General features: G+C 50.0%; 1 protein-coding gene across 8 annotated transcripts; it reads right to left on the bottom strand.

Annotated features, from left to right (window-relative positions):
- Window positions 1-105: 105 nt before the first annotated feature.
- Window positions 106-23085, bottom strand: INPP5B (inositol polyphosphate-5-phosphatase B). Of its 8 annotated transcripts, XM_049819910.1 has the most exons (23): window positions 22983-23085; window positions 22629-22696; window positions 21893-21988; window positions 17339-17436; window positions 16936-16965; window positions 16374-16484; window positions 11452-11545; window positions 9916-10086; window positions 9104-9205; window positions 8585-8699; window positions 7800-7916; window positions 6751-6938; window positions 6040-6151; window positions 5766-5875; window positions 4712-4847; window positions 4001-4111; window positions 3226-3388; window positions 2834-3069; window positions 2118-2231; window positions 1656-1740; window positions 1147-1274; window positions 869-980; window positions 106-529 (listed from the first exon to the last, which is right to left on the bottom strand). In XM_049819910.1, the coding sequence occupies exons 1-23, from the start codon at window positions 22995-22997 to the stop codon at window positions 405-407; spliced, it is 2637 nt and encodes an 878-aa protein (XP_049675867.1). In that variant the 5' UTR covers window positions 22998-23085; the 3' UTR covers window positions 106-404. The 8 variants fall into 8 exon arrangements, 7 of the variants coding, with proteins under 7 accessions (XP_049675867.1, XP_049675868.1, XP_049675869.1 ...); XM_049819911.1 differs by lacking the exons at window positions 21893-21988; window positions 22629-22696; window positions 22983-23085 and adding exons at window positions 17854-17933; window positions 18085-18214; XM_049819912.1 differs by lacking the exons at window positions 21893-21988; window positions 22629-22696; window positions 22983-23085 and adding an exon at window positions 21588-21707.
- Window positions 23086-24857: the final 1772 nt, after the last annotated feature.

The following is a 24857-nucleotide window of genomic DNA, read 5'->3' as shown; positions in this document are numbered from 1 at the left end:
CGGTGCCAGAGCGACAGGCCCCGGCCCGGGAAGGGTGACTGAAATCGCCGTCAACAAACCAAGAGCCTAAACCGGGCAACGTCGACAACGGGCAGATAAGGCTGGGAAAATACACCGCGCTTTTTATTTAAATAACGAGGACTTACAAATTATGAGCTTTAATACAAGTTAAATAAAATACAGCGTGAAGATCAGCTTTTAGGTTTTTGCTTGTCTACATACAGCTTATTTAGAAATCTGATACACTTTACAAGCTTGAACAGGTTCAAACAAACAACTGGGCCTTCAAAAGCAATAGATTGTATAAAATACTGTGATACCCAAAAAAAGAGCCAGTATGCTGTACAGCAAAATATTTTTACAGTAATTTGATATCTAAAAATCAGATTAGCTGCATCTGAAATTCATGGTAAATTGTCTTCTCTCAAGAGGAACTGATGGATGAATTGCTGAGCTTTCCTCTTCTCGGTTATATCAGGTGTAGGATGTCCAGGAGGAGGTCGAAGTAACAAGCCACCAAATACGCTAGCTGCATTAAAAAAGGAAAAAAAAAAAAAAGACACAGGCACACGGTAAGAGCCTGTCAGCAGCAGGGTATCAAGGGTGATTCCACCAACCCCAATCAGTCAAAGTAGGAGAATGCCTGGCTTCAGAATGGCATCAGATAAAGCTGATGACCCACCTGCACCTGAGTCACTTTACAACTTTCTTCAGGCTATTGCAATGACTGTTTTTCTATGGACTGTTTGCTCATTCTTAAATGCTTCAGAACAGTAGAGGCCATGACGGCACTCACTTTGGAGAAATGTGTTTTGTTGTACAAAGTGCAAAGCCCTTCTGAACAGAATGGTTATTTTGCTCGCCTTACCAAGAATATTCACATCCAAATGGTTTTTCCCTGAATTTTTCAGTAGTTCTCGTAGAAATGCCATTAGATATTCAAATACATTTTTATGGCACCCTGGCAGATTAGAGATAATCTGAGGAGGGGAAAAAAAACAAAACAACATTTATATTGAAGACATGGCAATGGCTTGGCAGCTTTATCTACTACCAACATCACCTCGTTACTGGTCTGGCATAAAACAGTTTGCCTCCCCTCCCTCCAGAATTACAGAAACAGTCTCACAGAGAAGCCGGTGATACCTGGCTGCTCAGCGAGTAGTTGCTGGCACTCTCCAAACAGCTGCTGTAGAACCTATAGCAGATGACAGGCTCCGGCAGGCTTTCCAGGAAGAGCAGCAGGGCTTCTGCTACTGAGTGGTTGCTGCCAACTGATCCAAAGATGGTTAAGGAAGAGGCAAGCACAGCATGATCTATTTTGGTCATGTTTCTGCTGAAACATTTTGCTTAGGTCTCCAAGACCTCCTCCTATTGTTCACAGCTTTGAGTTAAATCATTTGACTCCACATAGCAAGCCATTTCCACTGGCAGTTGGACACGTACGTAATTAATCAACAATCGTTCACCAACATCACAAGGACTTAATGGGGGCATTTGTCCTGATTGCAAGGAGTAGTGCAGGTCTCGGTTACCCCAAGATGAGAGACGGTAATTTAAAAAACATGGTGGAGTATAGAAGGCTGATCAAATCTTTTTCAGCTTTGATCACTAAGGCACAGTAAGCCTTACCAGACATCAGTCTAAAAGGATACAGAGGGTATCATGCATTCCTTTGTCCAAACAATCTCGGATTTGCTCAAATTCGGATCTGAGGCCCGGTTGCTGAAACAGGTCCTCCTGCAAAGACGACCATTAGTCAGTCTCAGGGAAAATAAGTGTTATTTGGGTAAATAGAGCAATATAATCTGGCTGGAAAAATCTCGCCAAATTGGCAGTTATCAGCACAAATCTCACCACAAGCAACTCTAGTAAGGCTGCAGCACTGCAGTAGAGAGCAATGCAGGACAGCTGCTGATGCGTGCCACACACAAAGTCACCATCACAAAACAGTGCAATCACGGCACCAGGATCGCTTGCTACAGATGTCTTTTATCTCTCTTTACCATTGGCCAACCACCCACAGTTAGCAATGATTGCTATTACCAGTACCTTCTTCAAAACTAAAACTAATGCAAAACAAATTATTTTGTGTTTCCAGTACAAACACTGCCAACCTGCTGGGAAGCATTGCGGTACAAGTGATCCACCATCATCCACAGCTCTTTTGGAATGTCCATAGGCTTTTCAGCTTGAACAGCATCATCACTCATTTCTAGTGGCATCAGGGTCTGAAAGGGGGAGGTGTGTGTGGGGAAAAAAAAAAAAAAAAAAAAAAAAAGAAAAAGTTAGCTAGCCAAGTTCTTATTCAACTCAGCAAAAATGCTTCACAAAGCTTATACATGAGAATTAAGGCTTGTTAAGAAACCGTGCAACTTTACTCACCAGTCTTCATACAAGACTAGTACAACAGGCACATTTATATCAAAAGTCCAGACAGAAGAAACAAGCTGCTCTCATAAACACACTTCACATACACTCAGCTCTGTGGAAATATTACATCGTGCCTCCACATATACACACACACCTCCATTCAATGCGGAGAAAGCCCAAGGCTCCAGATAAAAGGTCTACATTTGGAAGTTGCACACCTTTTTAAAATGTGCAGGCAGAGCAAATGGGATCTTACTTTGAGTGCTCTCTATATGAAATGGGTTGGTTCATCCACGTGAAGAATTAATGCAAGGTGTGAAGATGGTGCACTGGAGAGCATAAGCTGTTATCAGCGACTATGGACCAGGGAAGTGGAAGAAGGTTCTTTAGCAATAAACAGGACTTAACATCGTTTTAATGGTCCTTTTGGGTTCAGAAAGGAATCTTGTCTTTAACTCACAAGTTTCCGAATGGATTCTGCTGGCATGTCCTGGATCGGTTCCCTCATGTAACAGAGAGTATGAATAGGAGACCCAAAGCAACTTGGCAAGTAGTTGCCTGTTACAGATAAAAAATAATCCTTCCCCCTGTTAAGATGCAAGACCAAGATATCTTCAAGTTTTTCCTCTCCAGAGTTTAAGTGTGTAGCTGTTGATTTATTAACAAACACCTCCAACTCAATTGTGATCTCAGCATCTGCCAGAAGATAATAAAAAAACCCGTACTCAGTTCAAAAAGGTATTAAACCAATAAGCCTGCAAATAGGCATAGCATTCTCAAAATAGCAGAGAGAAGTAAGCCAGAATGTGAAATATTAGCTCATTAACATGAGATGAACAACGAGGAGCTCACCTGATAGAAGAAAGCCCTTACTGGGATTAGCAATCAACCACTCCTTGCAGTAGGTTTCCTCATCTGGCTTGCTGATAAATTCAAACTGGCAGGGCACTTGTCCATTGCGGATTGTAAACTTTTCTACCTGCAGCTGCATGTATTTAACATCCTCAAAATGGAACTAGAAACAAATGTCAGTCAACATCATCATTGAGCAGCAAAATACCTAGATTAACCCTCTTGCTCCTGCACCCCATCTCTACCAGGATTACATAGGATTACATTTGCTTACTCTGTATGCCAAAGTCGTTTGCATCAGTGGGCCCTTTAAAACAAACGCTCACCTCAAATAACCTCAATGAAATTTGAGAACAAGATAGCTGTAGCCTCAATGTCTCATTTGCTTATCTTTTTTAGGCCCCAACACACAAAGCAAATGCCGGTTTTATGACCTTCTCCAAATCCTTCAGATTTTACATTTTATGTTTCAAACAAGTCAGAGCAAGGGCCACAAACTACCGTCTTACTCTCTCTCTCACCTCCCGCCTCAGGGAGTAACATGCCCTACGTTTCAGCCTGGTACTGTGAATAGAATTTAGCTGTATCTAAACAGAAATAAATATTTCTAGGGCTTGTAAATAGAGAACAGCTGGAAGTCAAAATATTCTACTTCTTTGGAACCAGACCCCAGGGTCCAGAATCCATCTAACGTACTTCTACCACTGGAATACACTTCTGGGGTCTAAGGTTGCTCAGTTTCTCTAGCGAGTCACAGCACATGAACACACCCTACCTCTCTCTGGGAGAGGGTCACCGAGGGAATGTTGGCATTCTCCAGCTTATCCAGTGAGCGGACTATTTCCTCAAAGGCTTTTCGATAGAGGTCCTCATTCACAACCTTCACCTGAAAAGAACACACACTGCACCAACTGGCATTTACTATGCCTCTGCAGGACAGCTGTAACACAGCTGGAAACATGAAGTGATTTGATTTTAGCAGCACACTAGCATATACAACACATGTAACAAACAGAGCCCCGTGGAGCACTAATGCTGCAAGATCTCATCAGGATCCAACAGTAAAGGACCTTGCCAGAACTAGCAAGAGAGTCTCCCAGTCAGTACTAGATCAGCTTTTTTTGTTTGTTTTGTTTTGTTCTAAAAAACACTACTGTGCTGTCAATGATGTAGCACTCCTGCACTGCAAGTTTCTGTGAAAATTATTAGAAAAAGGCAAAAGAACACTTCTGAAAAAATACCTACAGATATTAATGCATTATTCTGCTTAACTGAAGTATCATTTAACACAACCCTAGCTTACTATGAACAACAATCCTATCTCAGCATCTTATCTAGCCCACCTTTTAAGCCATTGTTCTCTGTGGATGCCATAAAAGCAGGATGAGAGGGAAATCAGCAGGAGAACCTCCCTCCCTCCATCACCCTCTCCCCACACAGAGGACGAGGTCACCAGAGTTACTTCCTTCAGCACTGACGTACTTACCCCAATATCAAACACAGAGCTAACTGGCTTATGATCACTGATCTTCAAAGCCATATGGCTGCGATAGCTCAGCTGAGAAATGTTCTGCCCTTTCCAGAGTATCCGATCACACCATGCTGGAACACGACACTTCTCACTAAAACAGAGGTCAAAATTACAGCTTCCAGGCACAGTTCAAGTGGAGTAACAACGCAAGGCAGAATACTGCTCTCCCCAAGACTCAGTGTTTTCCTGACCTGGCCTGGAGCTAGTTCTCTATCAAAGTTGTATTTTCCAGTTTCTTTGACTAGTTATAAAAAATTTGATTGTCTACTATTAGGTATCTCTATATCATGCTTTACCTTCTACTTCTTCAAAGTTGCAATTATTTATTTTGTTCTTTTGATACAATTAACATACAAAGCAATACTCAGAGATATTTTTGACCATAAGAACCATGAAAAATAAGAACTCCGGTTCTACATTTAAAGTTCACGTTTCAATTTTATTATTTTTTTTTATTATTTTTTTTACTGACTGCTGCACAGATTTCATTCCTGCACTTGAAGCTGACATTCCCAGTTCACTAAGAACAGGTCAGCCACTCTGTGTAGTGCATTACAGGAATGATGGTTCTTGCAGACTTTCAGAGAATACGCGCAGTTACAGACAGCACAAATGCACCATTTCGAACCCTAGCTGGTCTGACCTGAGTAGATATCAGCAAATAAAAGAACCTAAAAATTTTGCCTGGTATAAAAAAAAAAAAAACCAAACAAAAAGAATGAAACTAACTAAAATGATTCCTTCATTTTGTACACCTCTAAGAGGAAACCCAATGGATTATTCCTGGAGAAAACATTAGGAATATCTGACAAGTAGCAGTGGAAGAAAAGCAACATAAATAGATGTAAACTGGAGATGGATTTTGGAGCCAAGGGAGAGGAACAGCCACAATCTCAGAACTGTTCCTATTTATAGCCATTAGATCTGCAATTCTTTTTAGCTTTGTTTTTACTTCCTTCAGTGGTAACATTAGCCGTTGGTAGCATCACATATGAGGCAATCACCGTACCTTGTGTCCCAGTCATCACAGCCAGCATCATATTTGTATGTTGGCTGGAAAGAAATCTCTCCCTCTGTAAAGCCTTCAAAGACTGCATTTGCATTCATTTGCCTCTTTAGCTACGAAAGAAAAAAAGATGAAAAATTTAATTTTAAATAACCTCACGCACAATTCCCATACGAGCTATAAGGGAGATGTTTGGCACTGAGAAGGCCAAGGAGTACCTGTGCAGTTTCTAACTAGCACCCTCAGCACCACCTGCAGGTAGGTGAGACATCAGTACCTGGTCATATTGGCAAAGCTCTAGAAATGCTTTCTCATCTACAAGCTGCTTCACTTTTGCCACATCCAGGTCCTCCAGCCGATAGTTGAGGTCACCCAACCATAAGATCACACTGAAAGAGAATGTACACCAGAAGTCTGCACAGAGGCCTGAAGATGTCCAAGAAGCAAGCTGGCCATGAGCTGGAAGCACAGCTCTGCAGCAGGGCTAATCCATCTAATGCAAGCATTAGCTCTTCTAATCTCAACATGATCAGGTGGATGCTGTGTCTGCTTCTCCTTCAGAGAGAACAAGTAAGAGTGAAAACTTGAAAGAGAAGCTACATTTTCTACCCTTGCTGTTTTTAATTCCTGTTCTGCATGTTTGTCACTACCTCTTAGTAACTGGTGCTTTTAATATTCCACACTGACTAAATCCCACAACCTGCTGGGGAAATTGATGCGTATTATTTATTGCCCCATTCCCACTGCATGCTTGAAAATAAAATAAGGCCTGGAAGACCATAGGTAGCAAGTGACTCGTCAGAACTGTATAGGTGACCACTCTCAAAACCAGGGTTAGAGTAAAGCATTTCTGGCCCTTCCAGGCTGACGATTAGATCACTGGGCACCCCTTCTCGCATCCCTGCTAAGAGAACCTCACACCCCACTACGCTCATAAGGTTCTTCCTTGCCACGTGCAGTGATTCACACAGTCAGACAGGAAGCATACTCGTGTTTGCCAATAGTGAGAGGGGGCAAATTTGGATCCGATTGGCAGAATTGCATCCGAGAGCAGATGTCTTTGAAGTCCTGGTTCCTCCGCTCGTATTCCTCCATGTGAGCTGCAAGGTGAGAATTCACAATGCACACACTAGTGTTATGGAATTTAAACCTTATGGCAACACCACCTTTGTTACCCTGAAAGATAAAGACAAAGACGTTGGTCAGAAGCTTCTACGCAACAGATGAATCCACGCATGAGTTACTAGCAGTGGACAAGCCAGAAGACATTGAAGCAGACCATTTAATTCCAGAGGAAGGAAAAGGCTGAAAATGCCAATTAGTGATAACTACTTCATGAAGTCAAGTCAGTAACTCATGTGAGGGTTGCACACAGCAACAGAACACAGCAAGCAAGCACATGGAACTCAGTTTGTAATTCAGGAATTAGCTAACACAAAAGGAAATTATAATCAGTACGAGAGCTGGTCAGTTACTTCAGCAAGTCCCAAAACCTATTTAGCAACAACTGGATCTTTCAACACAAACTGTAAAAAAATTGTAAATGGAGGAGGAAGCACATGGCTGAGCTGGTCAAAAATACCTTTGACAAGTTATAGCTGCAATGTTCACAGAAACTACATGTAAAGGGCACAGACTTCATTCCAGTGGTGTGGAATGGCAAGAGGCCAGGAAGTCCTCCTCAGGAAAACTAATCTGGATAGACATGTTTCTTCTACTCATGTTTCCTTGTGTTATTTGCTTTGGGCAAAATCACAGCCAGCATCAAAATCACATGAGAGCAAGGCCCCACACAGCCCAGCACAGGCAATCAGAAAAAAAACCCTTCAGAGAATATTCTCCTCAAGGTCTTTGAGCCTTTGCGAGCACATGGCAATTCCCTCTAGCAATGCCCTGAGCTCACTCAGGGACAGGACTATGTGCTTCTAAAGGCAGCCGCATCCCTTAGCTGGAGGAATAACCACTACATCTAAGGAGAGGGGCTCTCCAGGGATCTTCTAAATCTCACACCTTCTCATGCACAGTTGCCATTCTTACCATCCTGCCCATGATTCCAGTTCCCACAGTCTCAATTTCCACCTCGGAGATGTTCAAAGCAAGGTCTGCTTTCACATATAACAGAAGCATGATTCCCACAAGCCGTACAAGTTTCACCTGAAAAAGAGATCCTGTTCCATTAAATACTAGAATGGGAGAGGTTTGATGAGAGCAGGCACAACGTCCCCCCGTCCAGAACACAGGTCACCAAAATACAGATGAAGAAAAACAGAGTTCTAGGCTCATCCGATGGACCAGCTGGGCTCACAGTACACAGGCACTCCAGCAGCACAGCACAGGAAGGAGCTAGGGACCATCACCCCAGCAAATGAAGTTGGAGCCCAAAGCAAAACCTACAGCATAGGCACAACCCATGGAAGAAGCTTCCTTTCAACAACAGTGACAAGAAACAAAGCAGACCTAAGGAGCAGGAGCCAAAACATAAGCAGTATTTCTACCAAGATACCTTCACAACTCATTCCAACATGCTTTGTGGAGACAGACATGGAAGAAGCTAAGATACTTCCTATTCTCTTCCCCCAAGATAGCACGAGCTTCCTTTATGCGCGGATGCCTAGCTCTGGTCTCCTGTCCTGCCCCCTGCCTCAGCACCCTGCACAGCAACACCACCTACTTCACCTTCAGAGCACTTCTGACTGAGCAAAAGCCTGCAGACAATGACCCTCTGGAAGATACAGCAATTGAGAACAAGAAAAAAGCAAAGGGAAAAGAGGCCCAAGTGGAAAATGATTCCACACTCAAAGCTCCCCAAAAGCCACATTTACCTTTGCGTATTTGGCATCTGGGTGAAGACTATCAGTTACAGCTTTAAACCATTCTTCTTCTTTCGGTGTGTCATTGAAAAAGAAGGCTTCTTTACTCAGATCAAGCTCCTGGAAACTGTGTTAGAGGAAGGAACCCATGGATGCATGCACTTGTTTATAACTCTCCAGCCCTTTCCTCTGGGGAAGAACTAAATCAATTTATACTCACTAAATTTATAACTGAAAACTCAAATTCAGTTATGCTGAAAAGATGTTAAATGTAAAGCTATATTACTATTAGTATTAAATTGAATGACATTAAAGATTTTGTAACACTCCAGTGCCAAAGAGGTCAAACACTACCAGAGTAACAGCCCTTTCAGGCTATGCAAACACACACTCTAAAACTGTGTGATGGCGTAAGGCAATGCAAACATTCCTCCGCTGTGGTGCCTTAGCTGAACACCTCCATGCTACAGATTCACAAGCAAGCACCCAACAGTCAAAGCTTGGAAGAACAGGCCAGAAAGAGACACTCACCCCACACAGTAAATGTCTGGAGGCTCAGCATCACATCTCAGCCAAGGCTGGAGGCTTTCTCTGGGTGACTGACCATTCACATTGTATGTCCCAACAAAAAATCTGCAAAGAAATTAACTAAATCCCAGAGCTGCAAACTGTAGAGCTGACGGAAATACCACTATTATTAACCCATGTGCTTAATACTACAAATAATTACTTAGGAGTAACATGTTTCTGGGGGGAATTAGGAAAATGTGACAAAGTGCAAATCCCTAAAATGATTTAATTACAGTAGCATCTTTACAGAACGATACACATTTTTACATACAGTATTAAAAAAAAAGACAACTAGAGCTGTGCAATAGCAGTTTGAAATGATAAATTACTAGAATGACATGCATGAAAGGATTTCAACCACAGTGAAGTTTTGGTCCTAATTATGTATTTCACCCAAGCTCTTACGAGCTTATTGCAACAACCAAATGCATAAGTAGTGAACAGAAGCAGTGAGGGAGAAGGCCAGAGGTGCACAGAATTGATGCATTTCTAGACACAATCTGAAATAAGCACAGGAAAAAGTCATTTCAAAAGGGCCATTTTCTCAACAAGAACCATGAGGCAAGCCTTGACAGAGATGTGAATGAAATCCTTCTCTGCTAATGCCTAAACGAGGAAGGAAGGCTTTTCTGGAAAGGATGGATCATATTTTTCTACAAAATTTCCTATTTGCAGCTATACTAGATGAACTAACGAACATGAGTTATTTTGACAGCGTACGCTAACCAACTTACTCCCTGCAAAAATAAGTTCTTCTCAGGAATGATAATTACCTGAAGCTCTGGATGTGTGTGTAGGAATCCTCCATTTGTACAAGCTGAGATTTAACAATAGTATCTCTTAGTCCAAACTTTGGTTCTGATAAGATTGAAGTCTTGTTTGAAACCATTATGTTGGAGGACCGTACCATTTCAGTTGTCACTTCAGGTTTGAGTTTGTTTTGCCTGCAAACGAAAACAAAACTGCATGATGAAACCCGGGATATACACACACCCTGAACAGCTTATTTCTGCCACCGAGGACTTGATTTGCATTTATCTGTCTGTTTCACTAAGGATAGATAATCCATGTTTGGGAGAAGCAAACAAGAATGAAATGAGCATTTCTTAGAATGGTTCAGATCTCTAGATAAAACCAGTTTAACTGCCTGAAGAAACAAATGGTTTTCACCAACCTGGTGCAGCCTGTTGATTCAGCATAGGCCTCACTCACACCTGGATGTTGATACAAAACACTTTTCCTGCTTACTGGAACAAGGAGATGCAAATCTCATCTCCTGCTGCCTCTGCTCAGCCCTTCTGACCTCAGCAGAAGAATGAAAAACCGTGTTTATTTAAAAAGCCTTCTGGTGGAAAACTCCCAGCTCTGCCTAGAAAGGAGGCAGCACAGAGTGGGTGGAGGTAGAGGTGGTTTTATTAGTTCACATGGCTCTGTGAACTGCTTTTGCAATAGTAATAATACCACAGCTTGGGAGTTCCCACAAGCAAGTGGATGATATAAATTTAAGGTCAACAACCTGCACACCAGTGCCAAGGACAGCACACAGACAGACTTTGAAGGATATGCAGCATGGTCCACAAAGTCCTGGGAACTGGAAAATGAAACTACCATTTTAAGAGTGTATCTATGAGACACGGTGGCCCTAAGCCAAAGCTCTCTGAATTCAAAATAAACAATGTTAGCAGGTCCTGTCCCACCAAACAGCAAAAATATGCCCAAATAGGGGACTAGCAGGACTGTTTCTGAGAGACTGTGCTGAAATTCCCACTAAAGTTTTGACAGCGTGCTTATGCTGAACTTTTTTCTCTCCTAACTAGAATCTCCAGATTTTCTTCTCAAAAAGTTGTAAACTTCTGCTCTAGATCCCACCACCTCTGGGGACTGCAACCGACACGGTCGCCGGCAGATGGAACTAAATAATGCAGCCGCAAGATTGCTCGAGCGCTGGTGTGTGCACAGACCTCATACGCTGGCACCAGAGAGACCAACTTCCCCACTGGGTTTCCAGCTGAAAACCAGGAAGCCCAGACAGAAAGCTCTCTGCACTTTCTTTTCCTTCCTCTAGACATCAAAGCATCAACAATTTGCCCACTGCAGATCATTCCGTCCATACACAATCACGCAGAAGTACCCAGAACTTTGGTGCTACATATATTTACTGTCTGTGAAGGGGAGGCATAGCTAAACCAGCAAAGAAACATTGCCACCGCTTTTACTCCTCACTAGACCTTCCACAAAGAGCTGATGTGCACAACTCTCCCTTCAACTGTTTCACCAAACCTACACAAGAAGCAAGAGAGATACCATACCTGGGAGCACTTTTATCAGTGCCGTCATGGTTCCGGTTCTGACTAACTGCAAGCTTTTTTCCATTCTGTTTGATGCCTTCAGAGCCAACCGCCTCTGGAAAAAAAAACCAAAGTTTCACATTAAACACAAAGTGTTCTTTAATTTATCAACACACCTATGCAAACACTGGCAAAAATCTGTGAGCAGAATATAATTTAGATTTGTGTGGAGAAATCAAGTGCCCTGCCATCTCTCTTTCAGTTATCTGATAGATTTAGCTTATTTTGACAGAACTGTTCTGTGACAATGCAGCTTCTCCTCCAGAGGAAGAACGGACGCTAGCATGCCGTGCGGCCACGGAGAGCAGCAGAACTGCTGTATGCTGCCTGTTCACTGCTGGAGCGGGTGGCTGTTGGGTCCCCCTTACAGCTAAGCCAAACCAGGACTTAGCAGCACAAAATCCAGGGCTTTATCCTGGGAATCCAAAAAAGTATGTTAATGACAGGTTTTTCTTTTCTGAAGCAAGACAGGAAGTACAAAGAAAGGAAGAAAAAGGGGAGAAAGAAAAAAAACAACCAAAAAACCTACACTACTATTTAAAGGGTTTCTACCTATCTGCAAATACATAGCAAAGCACAAGCGTCTCCCCCCTCAAGACAGTGCAGTACAGAGTCACAGTATGAACCCGCTGCACCTCAGCAGAAACAAGTGCCTCAGTGCAAACTGCACATTAGTGAAAAAATAACAGGGCTGCTACCATGCAAATATAAGTAAATACAGGTGTGACACTAAACACAACACATTACGTTAGCAAAATTTGACCAGTCTTTCAGCGTTTTGTCTCAGTTACAACATGCTGCTCCTACAAGTGGCAAAATAACAGTCAAAAAAGAGGATTCTCCGTGGGGGTCTCCATGTTTAAGACACACAAACAGCAACCTCAAGATTATGCTATTTAGCACACAAATCTAATGATGACACATAAATTGCTCTTAAGATTATAAGGTTCTAGTCATTCAGCTGAGCTTCTCCTTCAGTGAGCACAACCCAGCAAAACTAAAATGTTATTGCTGTCATAGTGCATTCTCCGGGATGAGAGCACAAACCAGAAACAGAACTTGAAGTACTTTACCTAAGCACTCAGAATATAAACAAGCTGACAAGAAGTGGCCATATTCTAGCTTGGAAAACCTCTTCTGCCCAAGAGCCCTCTGAGAATAAAGACTGTGTAAGAGGATTTATCAGAGGTTGGTTGCAGAAGAGCACGTGACTCAAACCTCACTAGAGATCACTCAGCCAAAGTAACGCAGAATTGAAGAGGAGCGTAGGCAGTTCAGAGATGCACTGCGAAGCACGGTCTCGGTGAGCTGGGACAGAGCTGTAAATATTCTCCATAGGCATTAAGTACTTAATCAGTGCTGCCTGAGCCTCTGCAAGTTCTCCCAATAGAGACCATGCAAGGTATCTTGACAGCGACAAGAACCAACCTGAACTTCTGTACTTTTGTAACAGGGAGGGAGCAGAAGTTCAGGCTTTATTACCCATATAGGGCAATGCCACTTCCCAGCATGCAGAAAGCATTAGTGCCAGAACGGCAAGACTTGCGTGCCTGCTCAGTGCTGCCGACGCTGCAGCTATGTGATCCAACGATCACAGTCATATATCACACACTTGCCTTCTAACCTCATTAGCGGAAATCAGTTTCAGGTAGGTTTCTCCTAAGAAAGAGATTAGCCCTGGAAAAGGGCTGTTTCCTTTAGATAAATTTATTATCTAGATACAGATTGCTCTAGCCAGAGGGATCTATATGTTAACAATCTGCAGTGGAATATTTTAGCAAGATAATGACCTTGTTCAATAATTGAACTGGAACAGAAATAAAAAGCTATGTGCAGAGATTACAGAACAGCAGAATGTGTACGGCCTGAGTCAGACAGGATTTGCAGTTAAAAGAGATTTAAGCAGTAATGAAGATGTTCTTGTTAAAAATGTGCAGTGACATTATAGTACTGTTCTACAGCAGGAAAATGTATCACACCTTCTGGATAAAGTAGGATCTATGCTTAGTGTTCAAAAGGGAGAATTAAATTAGCCTTGCCATTAGTTACATGAGTCTTAGCCAGTGTCCACTCTTTACTTAATGAAAGCGTAAGCAACAATCCATGCAGGACTGCACTACTCCGGGCTGGAGGGAAGTTTGGTTTTTTCAGGGTTCCAAACAAAGTGACACTGCATTTGTGACTGTGACTACACAAGCATGCACACACATAGGACTTAGGTAGGGGGTTTAACTGAAATTGTGAACATAAACTGTACAAGGTAAAGCACATTTAAATCCCTTTACAGATGGTCTCATTCATTAGCTAGCCTTAATTCACAGAAGATATAATGAGCTAATATCACTCTACTAGCAAATGGTAGCATTTACACAGTATTTAAACGTGCTTTGATTTGTGTATGAAAGTCACTAACTCAGTATGCATGTTCGTTTACGGACAGAATGAGTTACAACTATTCCCAGAAAACAGCAGACAAAATGTCATTCTATATCAATTTATGTTCCAAAAGACCCCACGTGATGGCAGAGAAAATTTTCTTCTGCTAATACAAGGGGGTTTGAGATCCCTAGACTCCTCTGACTCAAGAAAAACACAAGAAAGCCTTGAAAATGCAACTCTGTCAAAGCTTAAAGGCATGATTTGATATCAGAACTACTTCCCAAGGAGGTTACCTTTCAAAGAGTGTTACTATGCTCTAGATACCACAAAAACACACCAACAACGGAGCCAGGGTGGTGTTTCATTCAGCACGTTTTTCCACCTAAGCACACAGATATGCCCGAGTCTGTCCGAGTCAGTTCTAAGCTACAAGTTAAAATACCACTTCTGAGGGGATGTTCCCAGGTCCCTACCGTGGCTCGAGCAGTTCTGTGCTGTTCCCTGAGTTACAAAGTTCATCCCTTCTCTCTTTTTTTTTTTTTTTTTTTTTTTTTAATTAATACACTACTGATAAACACAGAAATAAAAAGAAGGAATGCCAGCAATACCAGACTGTGCCTTCAGGAATTACGTGGAGCCCAGCCCAAAGGTGGGTGGGCAAACTAGAAATGGTATAATTCAGATTTTGAATCCCACACTGACTTCCAGGGATTGCTTTAGCTCTCCGCATCTTCTCACACCTGTGCTCTGCAAAGAGGGAGAGGGAAATGGCACCGGGAGGCATGGGGATTTGGCATGTGCAGGGAGCACCGACCCCACCGGAGGAGGAGGCCGACATCCCACCAAGAGCGTGCAGCCCACCCAGCAGCGCCCAGCAGCAGCCAAGAGCCGGCAAGCAGCGGGCACGGAGCGTGGCACCGGGCTCGCAAAGCCACAGGAACCCCGGCGACCTCGCAAGCAGCCCCGGGACCGCCGGAGGCTGCCGGGTTCTGGACAGGGCGATGCTGATGGAGCCCCGGCACCGCAGGCAGCTCGGCTCATAGAATCGTTTAGGTTGGAAAAGACGTTTAAGATCACCGAGTCCAACCGTCAACCCAACACCACCGTGCCCGCTAAACCATGTTCTGAAGTGCCTCGTTACGCGTTTTTTGAACACCGTCAGGGACGCTGACTCCACCGCTTCCCTGGGCAGCCTGTTCCAACGCCTGACAACCCTGTCAGTAAAGACTCTTTTTTTTCCCCCGACATCCAATCTAAACCTCCCCTGGCGCAACTCGAGGCCATTTCCTCTCGTCCTTTCACTAGTTACTAGTTACCTGCGCCATTTGCTTCGCTCCCGCGACTCACCTGCCCGCCGCCGCCTGCCCCAGCCCGGCCGCGCCGCTCGCCCCGCGCCGGCTCCCGGCTCCCGGTTCCCGGAGCTGCAAAGCGCCGGGAGCCCCGGGCGGGCGGCCCCCGGCCCCGCCGGCCTCGCCTCCCCTCGGCCGCCGGCGATCCCCCCCCCCCGCCACGCCGCGCCCCCGCAGGGCGGCCGAGCCTCGCCAGAGCGCCCGGCGTCGGGCGGCCCCCCGGGCCCCCGGGCAGCCGCCGGGCCCCGGCCCGGCGCCGAGCCGGTCAGCGCGGCTCCCCCGCCCGCGGCGGCTCCGCCGCCCGCCCCGCTCCCCCGTCCCGCGGCGGGAGCCGGCGGGTCCCCGCGCTCACCTCGGCGGGGCCGCCCGCCCGCGGACATCGCCGCCGCTGCTCGGCGCCGCCGGCCGGCCCGGCCCCGAAGCCCGGCCCCGAAGCCCGGCGAGCGCCGCAGCCCAGCGCCGCACGGGCGCCCCCGGCCCGGCCGCGGCGGCAGCTGCCAGCGCGTCTCCCGCGGGCGGTCGGACCCGGCGCTGAAGGCTCCCCGGGGCCGCCCAGCGGGAGCGGCGGGCGGCCCCCTCCGCCCGAAACCGGGGGCCAGGGCCGGGCCGACGGCGGCCGCGGGCAGGGAGGCGAGCCGGAACCCGCGCGGCCGTGCCCCGAGCGGGCAGCGCCGGCTGCCACCCGTAAAAAACTGCCCGACTGCGCCCGCCGGGCAGGCGGTTAAGAACGGCGGGAGGGCAGCGGCGGGAGGACGGGGACAGGGACGGGCGGGACGGGGGGGACAGGGGGACAGGCAGACTGGGGCAGGAGGACAGGGAGCAAACTGCCACCTTAGGAACTCCACCTGGTCTTTCACAGCACCGGCTCAAAACGAATTCCCGTTTGGCCTTCGGACCCCACAAGCAGCAGGCTGCTTGTTGCAGCACTCGCGTCTGCTCAGCCAAAACGCCGCTCACCTCTGCTGAGCTGCCCCGACCATGGAGAATCGTCGCACTTGCAAACTGTTGCAGTTCTGCCCAAGTTTCAGCAGCAGAGAGGCCGATGCTGCTCTTCCACAGCGAGAAGATACGCGCAAACGCAACACGCCGGCTGAGACTGCCAACGCCTCCACCACCGAACCCACAGGCCACATCCAGCGCACACAGAGCTCGTACCTGGGCTGCACCTGCTGACCTCCTGGAGGAATGTGCGTGTGTGGGAACCAAAAGGCAGCCGCACCATGAGTCGGTCATCCGCTGAACTTATCTGGATAGTCACGTCAGAGCCTAAAGACATTGGGAGAAAAAGCTCTTGTGGTTAGTGCTGACAAGCCTTCAGAAACCGAGCATTTTCTCTACTCTACAGCAGCAGCAGACTTCAAGTCTCCTCACACTTTCTCATCATGGCCCTTTTCCACATTCTACATGAGAATGCCATTCCAAAAAATAAAAATAAGCATTTGTAATTTTGATTCTGCTCATTCAGTGACAGTAATTAATCTTCCAGTAGCAGTTTAAAAGCGTTTGGAAAAAATCGCTCCTTTGGCTGAACTGGGGTGATGATACTTGTTGGCATGAACTGAATCGTGGCAAAGAGCGTGCTGAGTTCCCCAACAGCAGCAAGACAAGATCCCCCCAGTGAACAGTCTGGATCACAAGAGCCCCCACTCCTTCCTCACGTGGCACAGGGCCCAGGAATGCCTGTAACACAGGTGTTAACAGCAACAACAGAACTCACCGATGACATGGAGGTCACTGTCAAGTACAACTGTAAAAGCAAAACAAAGTCTGGTTACAAAGCTAAGCGACAGGTTTGCAGACCGCGCTGATGCTTTGAGGTTAGCGAGCCTGCCAAGCTCCTCAAACCACAAACGCTGCTTGTACAAACAGCGCCAGGCAGAACAGACCTGCCGGGGTAGGAGGCCGTGGCACAGGGTGCTCTGGGTTGCAGAGCAATTCATCTAGCAGGGCCCTTCCAGCTATGCCATTTGACACACAAGCGTCACCAGGGATTACAAATTCAAGAAAAACCGCGAAGGCTGAAGAGGTCCCAAATCTCAACAAGCAGAACAACAAAACACAGGCTCCAAACCCCTGCATCCCCTTCTCTGGAGGTGGCCACTAAGCCACCAAAGCGTTACCTTCTTCCACCGCGAAGCCTTCTGTGATCGGGATAACTCTCTCCAGACAGACATCCTCAGCTGTGATGGCCATCCGCCGGTGAGTGTACACATAGATCCTGCAAGCACGGAGCAAACACGGAGGCAATGCCTCCTCGGTTCTGGCATCTCCGCAGGTTACGGGCAGACCCCATCCCATCCCATCCCACCCAGCAGCACCCGCCAGCGCAGCCTCATGCAAATCCCAAAGCGGCTTCTTGGCCGCATGCCCGCCCACCCCGCCATCCACAGAAGAGCGTGGGTATGTTCCCGGCGAAAGGCCCCAGACCAAAACCTCCGGGCCGGGGCTCCCCTCGCCAAGCACCCACGCCGTGCCGCGGGGGGAAAGGCTCCGGCCCGGCCCCGCTGCAAAGCCCCCGGGGTCGGAAGGAGCTGCCGGTCGCTCTCCGCGGCCTCCGCGGGACCCGCCGAGCTCCCGGCGTCCCCGCGGACGCTCCTCCCGCCCGCCCTCCCGCCGGCGCGGCCCCGGCACCCACGCGTGCTCCCCGCAGCTCTCCACGAGGCCCAGCAGCCGGCTCTCCACGCTCTCTCCGGCAGCCAGGACGCCCTGCACCGCCTTCAGCGGAGGGTCAAGGAAGAGCGGCGACAGACGGGAGCCCCGCGGCTGCCGGGGGTGGGGGGACGCGGGGCGGGACGGGCCGGGGGGACGGGACGCGGACGGGGACGGGGACCCGGCCCTCCCCGCGCTCGGCCGCAGCGAAGGATACGATCCGGCAGGTCGCCCCCTCCGCCAGGCTCTCCTGGATGGCCACCGACTGGTCCATCCTCCGCGCCGGCAGCGCAGCGGACGCCGCTCGCCAGGCGGGGCCGCGCTCCCCGCCGGCGCCTGCCCCGGCCCGGCCGCCCAGCGCGGCTGTCGCGACGTGTCGTGCCCGGCCGGCGGCGCGCCCCCCCCCCGACACCCCCCCCGCCGCCGCCGCCGCGCTCGGGGGGGGGGGCGGAGCCGCCGCCAGCACCGCCCCGCTCCCGCTCGACCGGGCCCCCCCGCGGCGGCGGCGGCGGCGGCCCCGCGCCCCTCAAGGCGCTCCGTTAGCCCCTCGCTCCGCGACCGGCCGCTCGCCGGGCCCGGCCGGGAGGAGCCTCGGAAATAACGGCGGCCCCGCGCGGTGCGGCCAGGCCCGGGCCCGGAGCGGCCGGCAGGTCCCGGCGCCCGCTCCCCGCGGCGGGCAGCGGGTTTCACAAGCGCGAACGGCTGGGGAGGCCGCGGCACCGGCGGGGGCTGGCGGGCAGCGGCCGGGAGCATCCCGCACCCCCCAGGGGAAGGAAGGGGAGCGGGGCTCTGCCGGCTCCGGGGCCGGGGAGGTTCGTCTCCTGCTGAAGCCAGGGGAGGCTCGCCCTTCGGTAGCACCTCGAGTTGTTTTGCTGTTGAATCCCGAGAAGACCCAGCTGGCCTAAGCCAACTTCTGAGCTAGCGGTTTATTATGCAAATTGATTAATGCGGAGCGTGTAAGCACGCGCTAGAAGATGTCACTAGACATCTAGAGTCTTTTGCGTAGCAGAGATAGGAGAGTTTGGCCTAGGCCAGCTCTTTCCACAGACGTAGGAGAGCAACGGCCAAGACCTAAAGAGTAGGAAAAAAAACCCAAGCGGTGTCTGTTCAAGTAACCACTCTGCCGTCTGCCTTTCCGCTTCCTCCGCTCTAGCAGCCGTGCGGAGCAGACGAGACACTGCAAAGAGGAAGTGAAAGGAGAACAGTCTGAAATAGCTGCTGTGAGTGCTAGCCCTCTATTCTTAAAAGAAACGTGGTGCTGGGCGGTATTTCTGAGATAGAAAAACCCTGCGTTTCATCCTACTTTCACTTGCTAGGGATATGCTGACATTGCAGCCTGAAACAAACACATGCCCCAAACCCTGTTGCTGCAGTTTCCATGCTCCAGAACAGCAGGCTGGCTGGGGCTGCCCTGCAACGTGGAAGGGGCCGGCTATCGTTTCAGTGAGGCTTTTTTCATCCAGCCCCACATCCGCTGTACAACGGCTTCACAGCCTGCAGCACCTCGTAAGGGCTGGCAGAGCAAAGCCTTTCTGGTGGTGAAGGCACGAGGCTTCCATGGGCCAGCCAGCGCTGTGCCTCAAACCAGCACACCCAGGCTCTCCCTCCACTTCCCACGAGTCGCGTCACGTTCAGTCACGCTCAAAACACCGTCCCTGACCAGGAAACCAACACACAGATTTTTCTATTTTTGCAATCTTTTTTTTTTTTTAGGGAGACAACAGCAGCAGAGGACAGCAGCATCTTTGCATGATCGACAGCGCGTTGACACCGGTGAATTCTGCCCAACAAGCTATGCACCAGCTCCGGATGATGCGTTAACAAGCTGGGGGGAGCACTGGGTGGGTGGCTCACGTTACAGGCTAATAGTGCTCACATCTCCTCTACCTTTAGCAGTAGAGAATCACAGATGTGAAACAGGATCATCTAAAGCATGAGACGCTTTTAGATTCATCCCATTTTCCTGCCTAAGAATTGGAGGTGAAACATGGAGTTACTAATTTTACCTACCCAGACAAGAGATATTTCAATACCAGAGCAGCTTTAAGCTAACAAGTAAGAGCGTGCCCAGAAAGGCTGCGCTGCAAGCAGATTATTAACTAGAACAAACCCTGTGCCTTCAGTCAAGGCAGAATTTTCCAGTTTTTAAGCAGGCTTAACACCCTCTCCTGAGGTCACTCATTCTAGCATCTGCAGTCCCAGCAGCACAGCGGCACACACTGCAGCAGCTCTCACAAACAGTAATTTGCTTGCAAGTCTCACAGGCCTACAGGTTTTTGGCAGGGCAGGGAAGAATACCTCTTTGTGCGTAGATTAAGTCTATGCACAAAGATTATGCCTTAGTGCATAGACAAAGTGCTTTTCCTCTGGATACACTGGGGGAGTCTCGGTTACAAGTATTTAAGATTCACTGAAATGTAAGACACCAAACCAGAGCCAGGACTCAGCAGTCCCAGGAAGGTGCAGGACTTACAGTGGGAGCTTAGGAACAAGGGGTGGGATTTGGGATCAGCAGCAGGGTCCTGTGCAGGGCAGCTACTAAGCCAGGCGTAGTGAACTCCAAGCAAGCGTAGCTGCCCAGGAGCAGACACGGAGGGCCAGCTAGTTGCTAGGGCTAGTTGCGCAAGAGCAGCAGTCGTGCTACCACGCTGCACGAGCAGCGCCCAGGGGAAAGAAGTTTTCCTTGCGTAGGCTTCAGAAACGGCTTCAAACAGCTCGGCCAGCCATCGGTAACCTGTACCCTGCCAGCTGGGCCAGGAGGGCCCCAGCCCTTAGGGGGATGCATGAGCTGCTGTCGGAAAGATGGGGAAAAACTACTGCTGCTTAAGCGTGCTAACAAAAGGGCTTTCCTGCCAAAATAGCCACCCAGGAAAGGGGCACAAGAGGAGACCTGGCTTTCGCCTCATGCTTCAGCGTCCCTCACACACAACATTGGCTCAGGTACCAAGGGCCGCTCACAAAGCACGAGCGAGGCAGTAACAAGGCCCTGGGGCACCTGGAATTCATCCTCTCCCATTGTAACCCAGAAGAGGAACTGAGACAGGGAAGCAGGTGGAAAGGGTGGTGTAACAGTGGAAAGGGGAGAGCATCCCGCAGAGGAGGGCATCCCACAGGGCAGCTGCTCAGATCCTCCCTGCTCTGCAGGAGCTCGGGCAGGGAACCACTGTCATCGCTGTGACTGGCCAGAGGTATGAAGCAGAGCGCTGGCTCGCCACACCAAGCAGGACCCCCTCATCCACCTGTGGTCAGGACCTGCCATTCACTGAGCAGCTCAAAAACGGGAGGAATCCCCGGGCAGAGCACTGAGCAGATGCCTGCAGCCTCTTCTCGAAGCAGAGTGCGCAGGAACATTGTGCTGCAGGACAACATGGACAGAGACTGGAGCCCATGAGGAACCTGCAGCCGCTGCCACTGTGTTTCAGCCAGAGGCCTGGGGTCGCCCCGTGGGTGGGAGGCACCTGCACGGGGGGAGAAGCAGCCATCTGCAACTGGGCCACCTTGTTCCTGGGACAGGGACGTAACAGAGAGCGTTCGATCGCGGCCTTGACTGAAGTCAGAGAGCAACAGGGATCCTAACGAGCGCTGCGGAGCTCCGCTGCAGGAGAGCAGGCTGCAGAGCACCCAGGCTGCTGCTTACACCCAGAGGGAAGCGAAGACCCTGTAATTCAGGAGAGGGACCACCCCACATGCCACAAGCTTCATGAGCGGGGCCAGAGTCACCTGCCCAGCACTATTGACATGAACTTTGCCGTCCAGTTTCAGACAGCTAGCTTGCAGGGTAGCTGGGCAGCACTCCTGGTAACAGGCAGCCTTCATCCCACCAGCACAGACTGGTTTGGCAGCCTTGCAGGCTTTGCTACATCCCGCCATGTAATTCAAGCCTGTCTTCTTCATCTGGAAGGAGGAGAGAGACATTAGCCTGGGGGTCCTGCCAAGCCTTTAGTATTCGCATTACAGGAACCATGCAGGCTCCTGGGCACATCCCTGCATCTGGGCTGTCCTGCTCTTTAGCCCTAAAGCCATACCTCACAGAAGTCATGCCCGACAATGCATCTAGCAACAGTCTTCTTGCCTTTGAAACACCCGTCCCCGTGACAGGAGAATGCTGCGCACACTTTCCCCTACAAGAGAGGGCCAGAGGAGAGACTGTATATTCATCAGTCTGGAGAGCAGGACTCCCAGGACGAGAACTGAAATTCAGACAGCCCTTCTTTCATGAGGGCTCCTTTCCAACCCCCCGCCTCTGTTCTGCGGTTTTTGGCCAGTGCTGTCTCAGGCATTTTAGATACAGAGATAAAAGATTAACTGCGCCCCATCTGAAATTGCAGGAAACTTTAGTGAAACACCAGTGTAGCAAATAAGTTTCAAAGCCTCCTTTTCCTTCCTCTTAAGAGGGCTCTGCAAAGATAAGCACCTTCCCCTCCACATAGGCTCAGGAAAAGGCTGCAGTGCCCCATCGGTCCCCCCACCCTCCCTGCGGCTGTGAGGAAGGGTCACCACGCAGTTCGTTCAAACTCTTTGAATGGATGTTAAGTGCTGGGCTTGGGAGCAGGCCTGTTTGACAGGGCTCCTTATCGACTCTCTTCTTTCAAAGCTCATTAAGGATTTGTTCCCCTTCCAGGCCAGCTTTTCACCCTGTAAAGCAGGTGCAGGAGGGACCTTTCCCTCTCCCCCCTCTCAGGTGGGAGCTCAGCCACCCCAGTGGCTGCAGACCCCAGGAGAGCCCATGGCTGCAGCAGCATCTGCCCAGCCGGTACCTACGTTTCGGGGGGGAGGCCGGGGGGTGGTGGCGGTGGTCGTAGGCGGTGCAGTGGCAGCTGGCAGGTCACCTGCAGACACACGAGGAGCCCCATGAGGCTGCGCCCAGCAGACAGCCTGCGCGGAGGCCTCCACAGCCGCACACGGGACAGATCACCAGCACGGCTCACGCTGCGGCTGGAGCTGCTGGGCCACCCTGTCCCCTCACCCGGGTCCGAAGGAGAGAGAGCCCCAGGGCAGAGGAGATGCAGCGATGCAGCTGCAGCCAGCCCTCTGCAATGGGTTTTGCCCATCCGTCTCCCTCCTGTGCAGCAGGATTAACCTCAGACCGCTGCCGGGGACCCCATGGGCAGTTACCGTAGGAGCTGGCATTGAGCTGCAGGCAGAGGGGAGAGTCACAGCAGTCCAGGGCACACTGCTGCGTCTTCACGCTGCTGTTGGTCCTGCACATCTCTCTGCCACACGCGCTGCTACAGCTGGCTGTGTAGTTCATGCTGGAGAAACGATAAAGCTGCAATAGCAGAGCCAAAGGAAAAAACGCTAGGAGTGTGAAGAGATGCTATTAGAAGGAGCAAAAATAACTGACAGACTGCCACAGAGAGAGAAGGGAAACAGGAGATTGACACAGACTTAATAGGGTACTGTGGATCCCTGATATACAGAAAGGGAAAGCAAACTCTCCCTATCACAACCCCCCTGCAATCCCATCTCAGCAAGCTCCGTACCTCACAGTAAGTCTCATTATGGCAGGTCACTGTTTTGTTGGCGTGGGCTTCATCCTGGTAACACCTCTCTCCAGAGCACTGAAAGCTCTGGCAGGTGAGCTGGAGGGAGAACACACGAGGGTGTCACCGTGCAGCAAAGCCTCCTCGCACAGCACCGTGGTGCTGTCCCCAACCACAGCCTCACTGTCTGGAGGGGCTGCCTCCACACGCCCACCCACCATGCCCGAAGTGCTCCCCTTCCACCCCAGGAGATGCTCTCATGGGACTCCTGGCTCTTGTGAGAGACCAGTTGGACTAGTGACCCTGTCCGTGGGGCTGCAACAGCCCAGCCAACAGCCCTCTTTCCATTCCTTTCCTTACCAGTGTTTCTTCAGTACCATTCACTGAGGCGTTGGCGGCCACCGAGGCGTTGGCGGCCACCGAGGCGTTGGCGGCCACCGAGGCGTTGGCGGCCACCGAGGCGTTGGCGGCCACCGAGGCGTTGGCGGCCACCGAGGCGTTGGCGGCCGTGTTGTGCTCTGGAAGACACAAAGTTCCCCCTCAGTGAAGGAAACACCAACCTCATGATCAGCAAGCCCTACATCCCTTCCCGAGCCATGGCACAGTCCAAAGGGATCTGTGGGAAGCATCAGTCACATTGTGGTTGGGCTGTGGATGGCAGTCAGTGACAGGATGTCCCAAACAAGTTCCATTTGCAGCCCAACAAGCAGGTCAGAGACAACAGGCCACCGCAGCAGCACTATGGAGAGATGTTACAACAGCTTCTCCCTCCCCCTTCCAGCCACATTGCATGTGAAGAACAGGCTTTTCTGGGGTCAAAACCTTGAGAAAAGGTTCCTCAGTGCAGCTCCATCCTACAGAATACAGCCTGGAGGGGACAGGGACAGAGTCCCTGTTGCACCACACTGCCTTTGCCCCGCTTCCCACAGGACCCCCACATTTCCCTTGGGGTGCAGAGCTCACCTGCTGTGGCAAAAAGGTCCTGGACGCAGAGGTGCAGAGCCAAGATGCAGAGCAGCAGGCCTGGAACACAGCAGGGATGACTGAAACCACCACATCTGCTGCCTGCCTTACCCACAGCCCAAAGAGCTTCCCCAGCAGTACAGGCAGGTCACCCTCAAAACACCAGATCCAGTCCCCACCAGCCTCCCTGGAGCAGGGTGGTGGCCAGTTCCCCTCAGGGAGGTTGTGGGGAGCCCCGCAGACACACCTGAGGTCAGGGACCCATACTGGCTGCAGGGGGCCAGCCCTGCTGCGAGAAGACCCCACCACCCGCCCAGAGCCACAGGTGACTGGTGGCCGTCCCTCGCCCCAGGGAGCCTCTGGCACAGCCTCCGACAGCTGGGAGAGGGATGGACATCCTGGGCACACCGGGACAGACGCTGCTCTCCATGCTGCGGCAGACCACCCGTTACCTTGAATGGGGGGGGTGAGCCATCGGCAACCTGCCATCTTCATCCACCAGCAGCTTCACCCGGGACCTGGCAGGAAGAGGGACGGTCAGAGC

This window comes from Accipiter gentilis, chromosome 17, assembly GCF_929443795.1.
Source record: "Accipiter gentilis chromosome 17, bAccGen1.1, whole genome shotgun sequence".
Classification (NCBI taxonomy): Eukaryota; Metazoa; Chordata; class Aves; order Accipitriformes; family Accipitridae; genus Astur; species Astur gentilis.
Note: the sequence above shows the minus strand (reverse complement) of the source record. Positions and strands in the feature narration are given on the sequence as shown.

What these genes read in the sequence shown, in the direction of transcription:
- INPP5B (XM_049819910.1), bottom strand. An exon ending in ACTGATAAAAGTGCTCCCAG is followed by an intron (nt 10,087 to 11,451) that starts GTATGGTATCTC and finishes TTTCGTTTGCAG; the next exon opens with GCAAAACAAACTCAAACCTG. An exon ending in TGTGATGACTGGGACACAAG is followed by an intron (nt 4,848 to 5,765) that starts GTACGGTGATTG and finishes CCTCTGTTTTAG; the next exon opens with TGAGAAGTGTCGTGTTCCAG.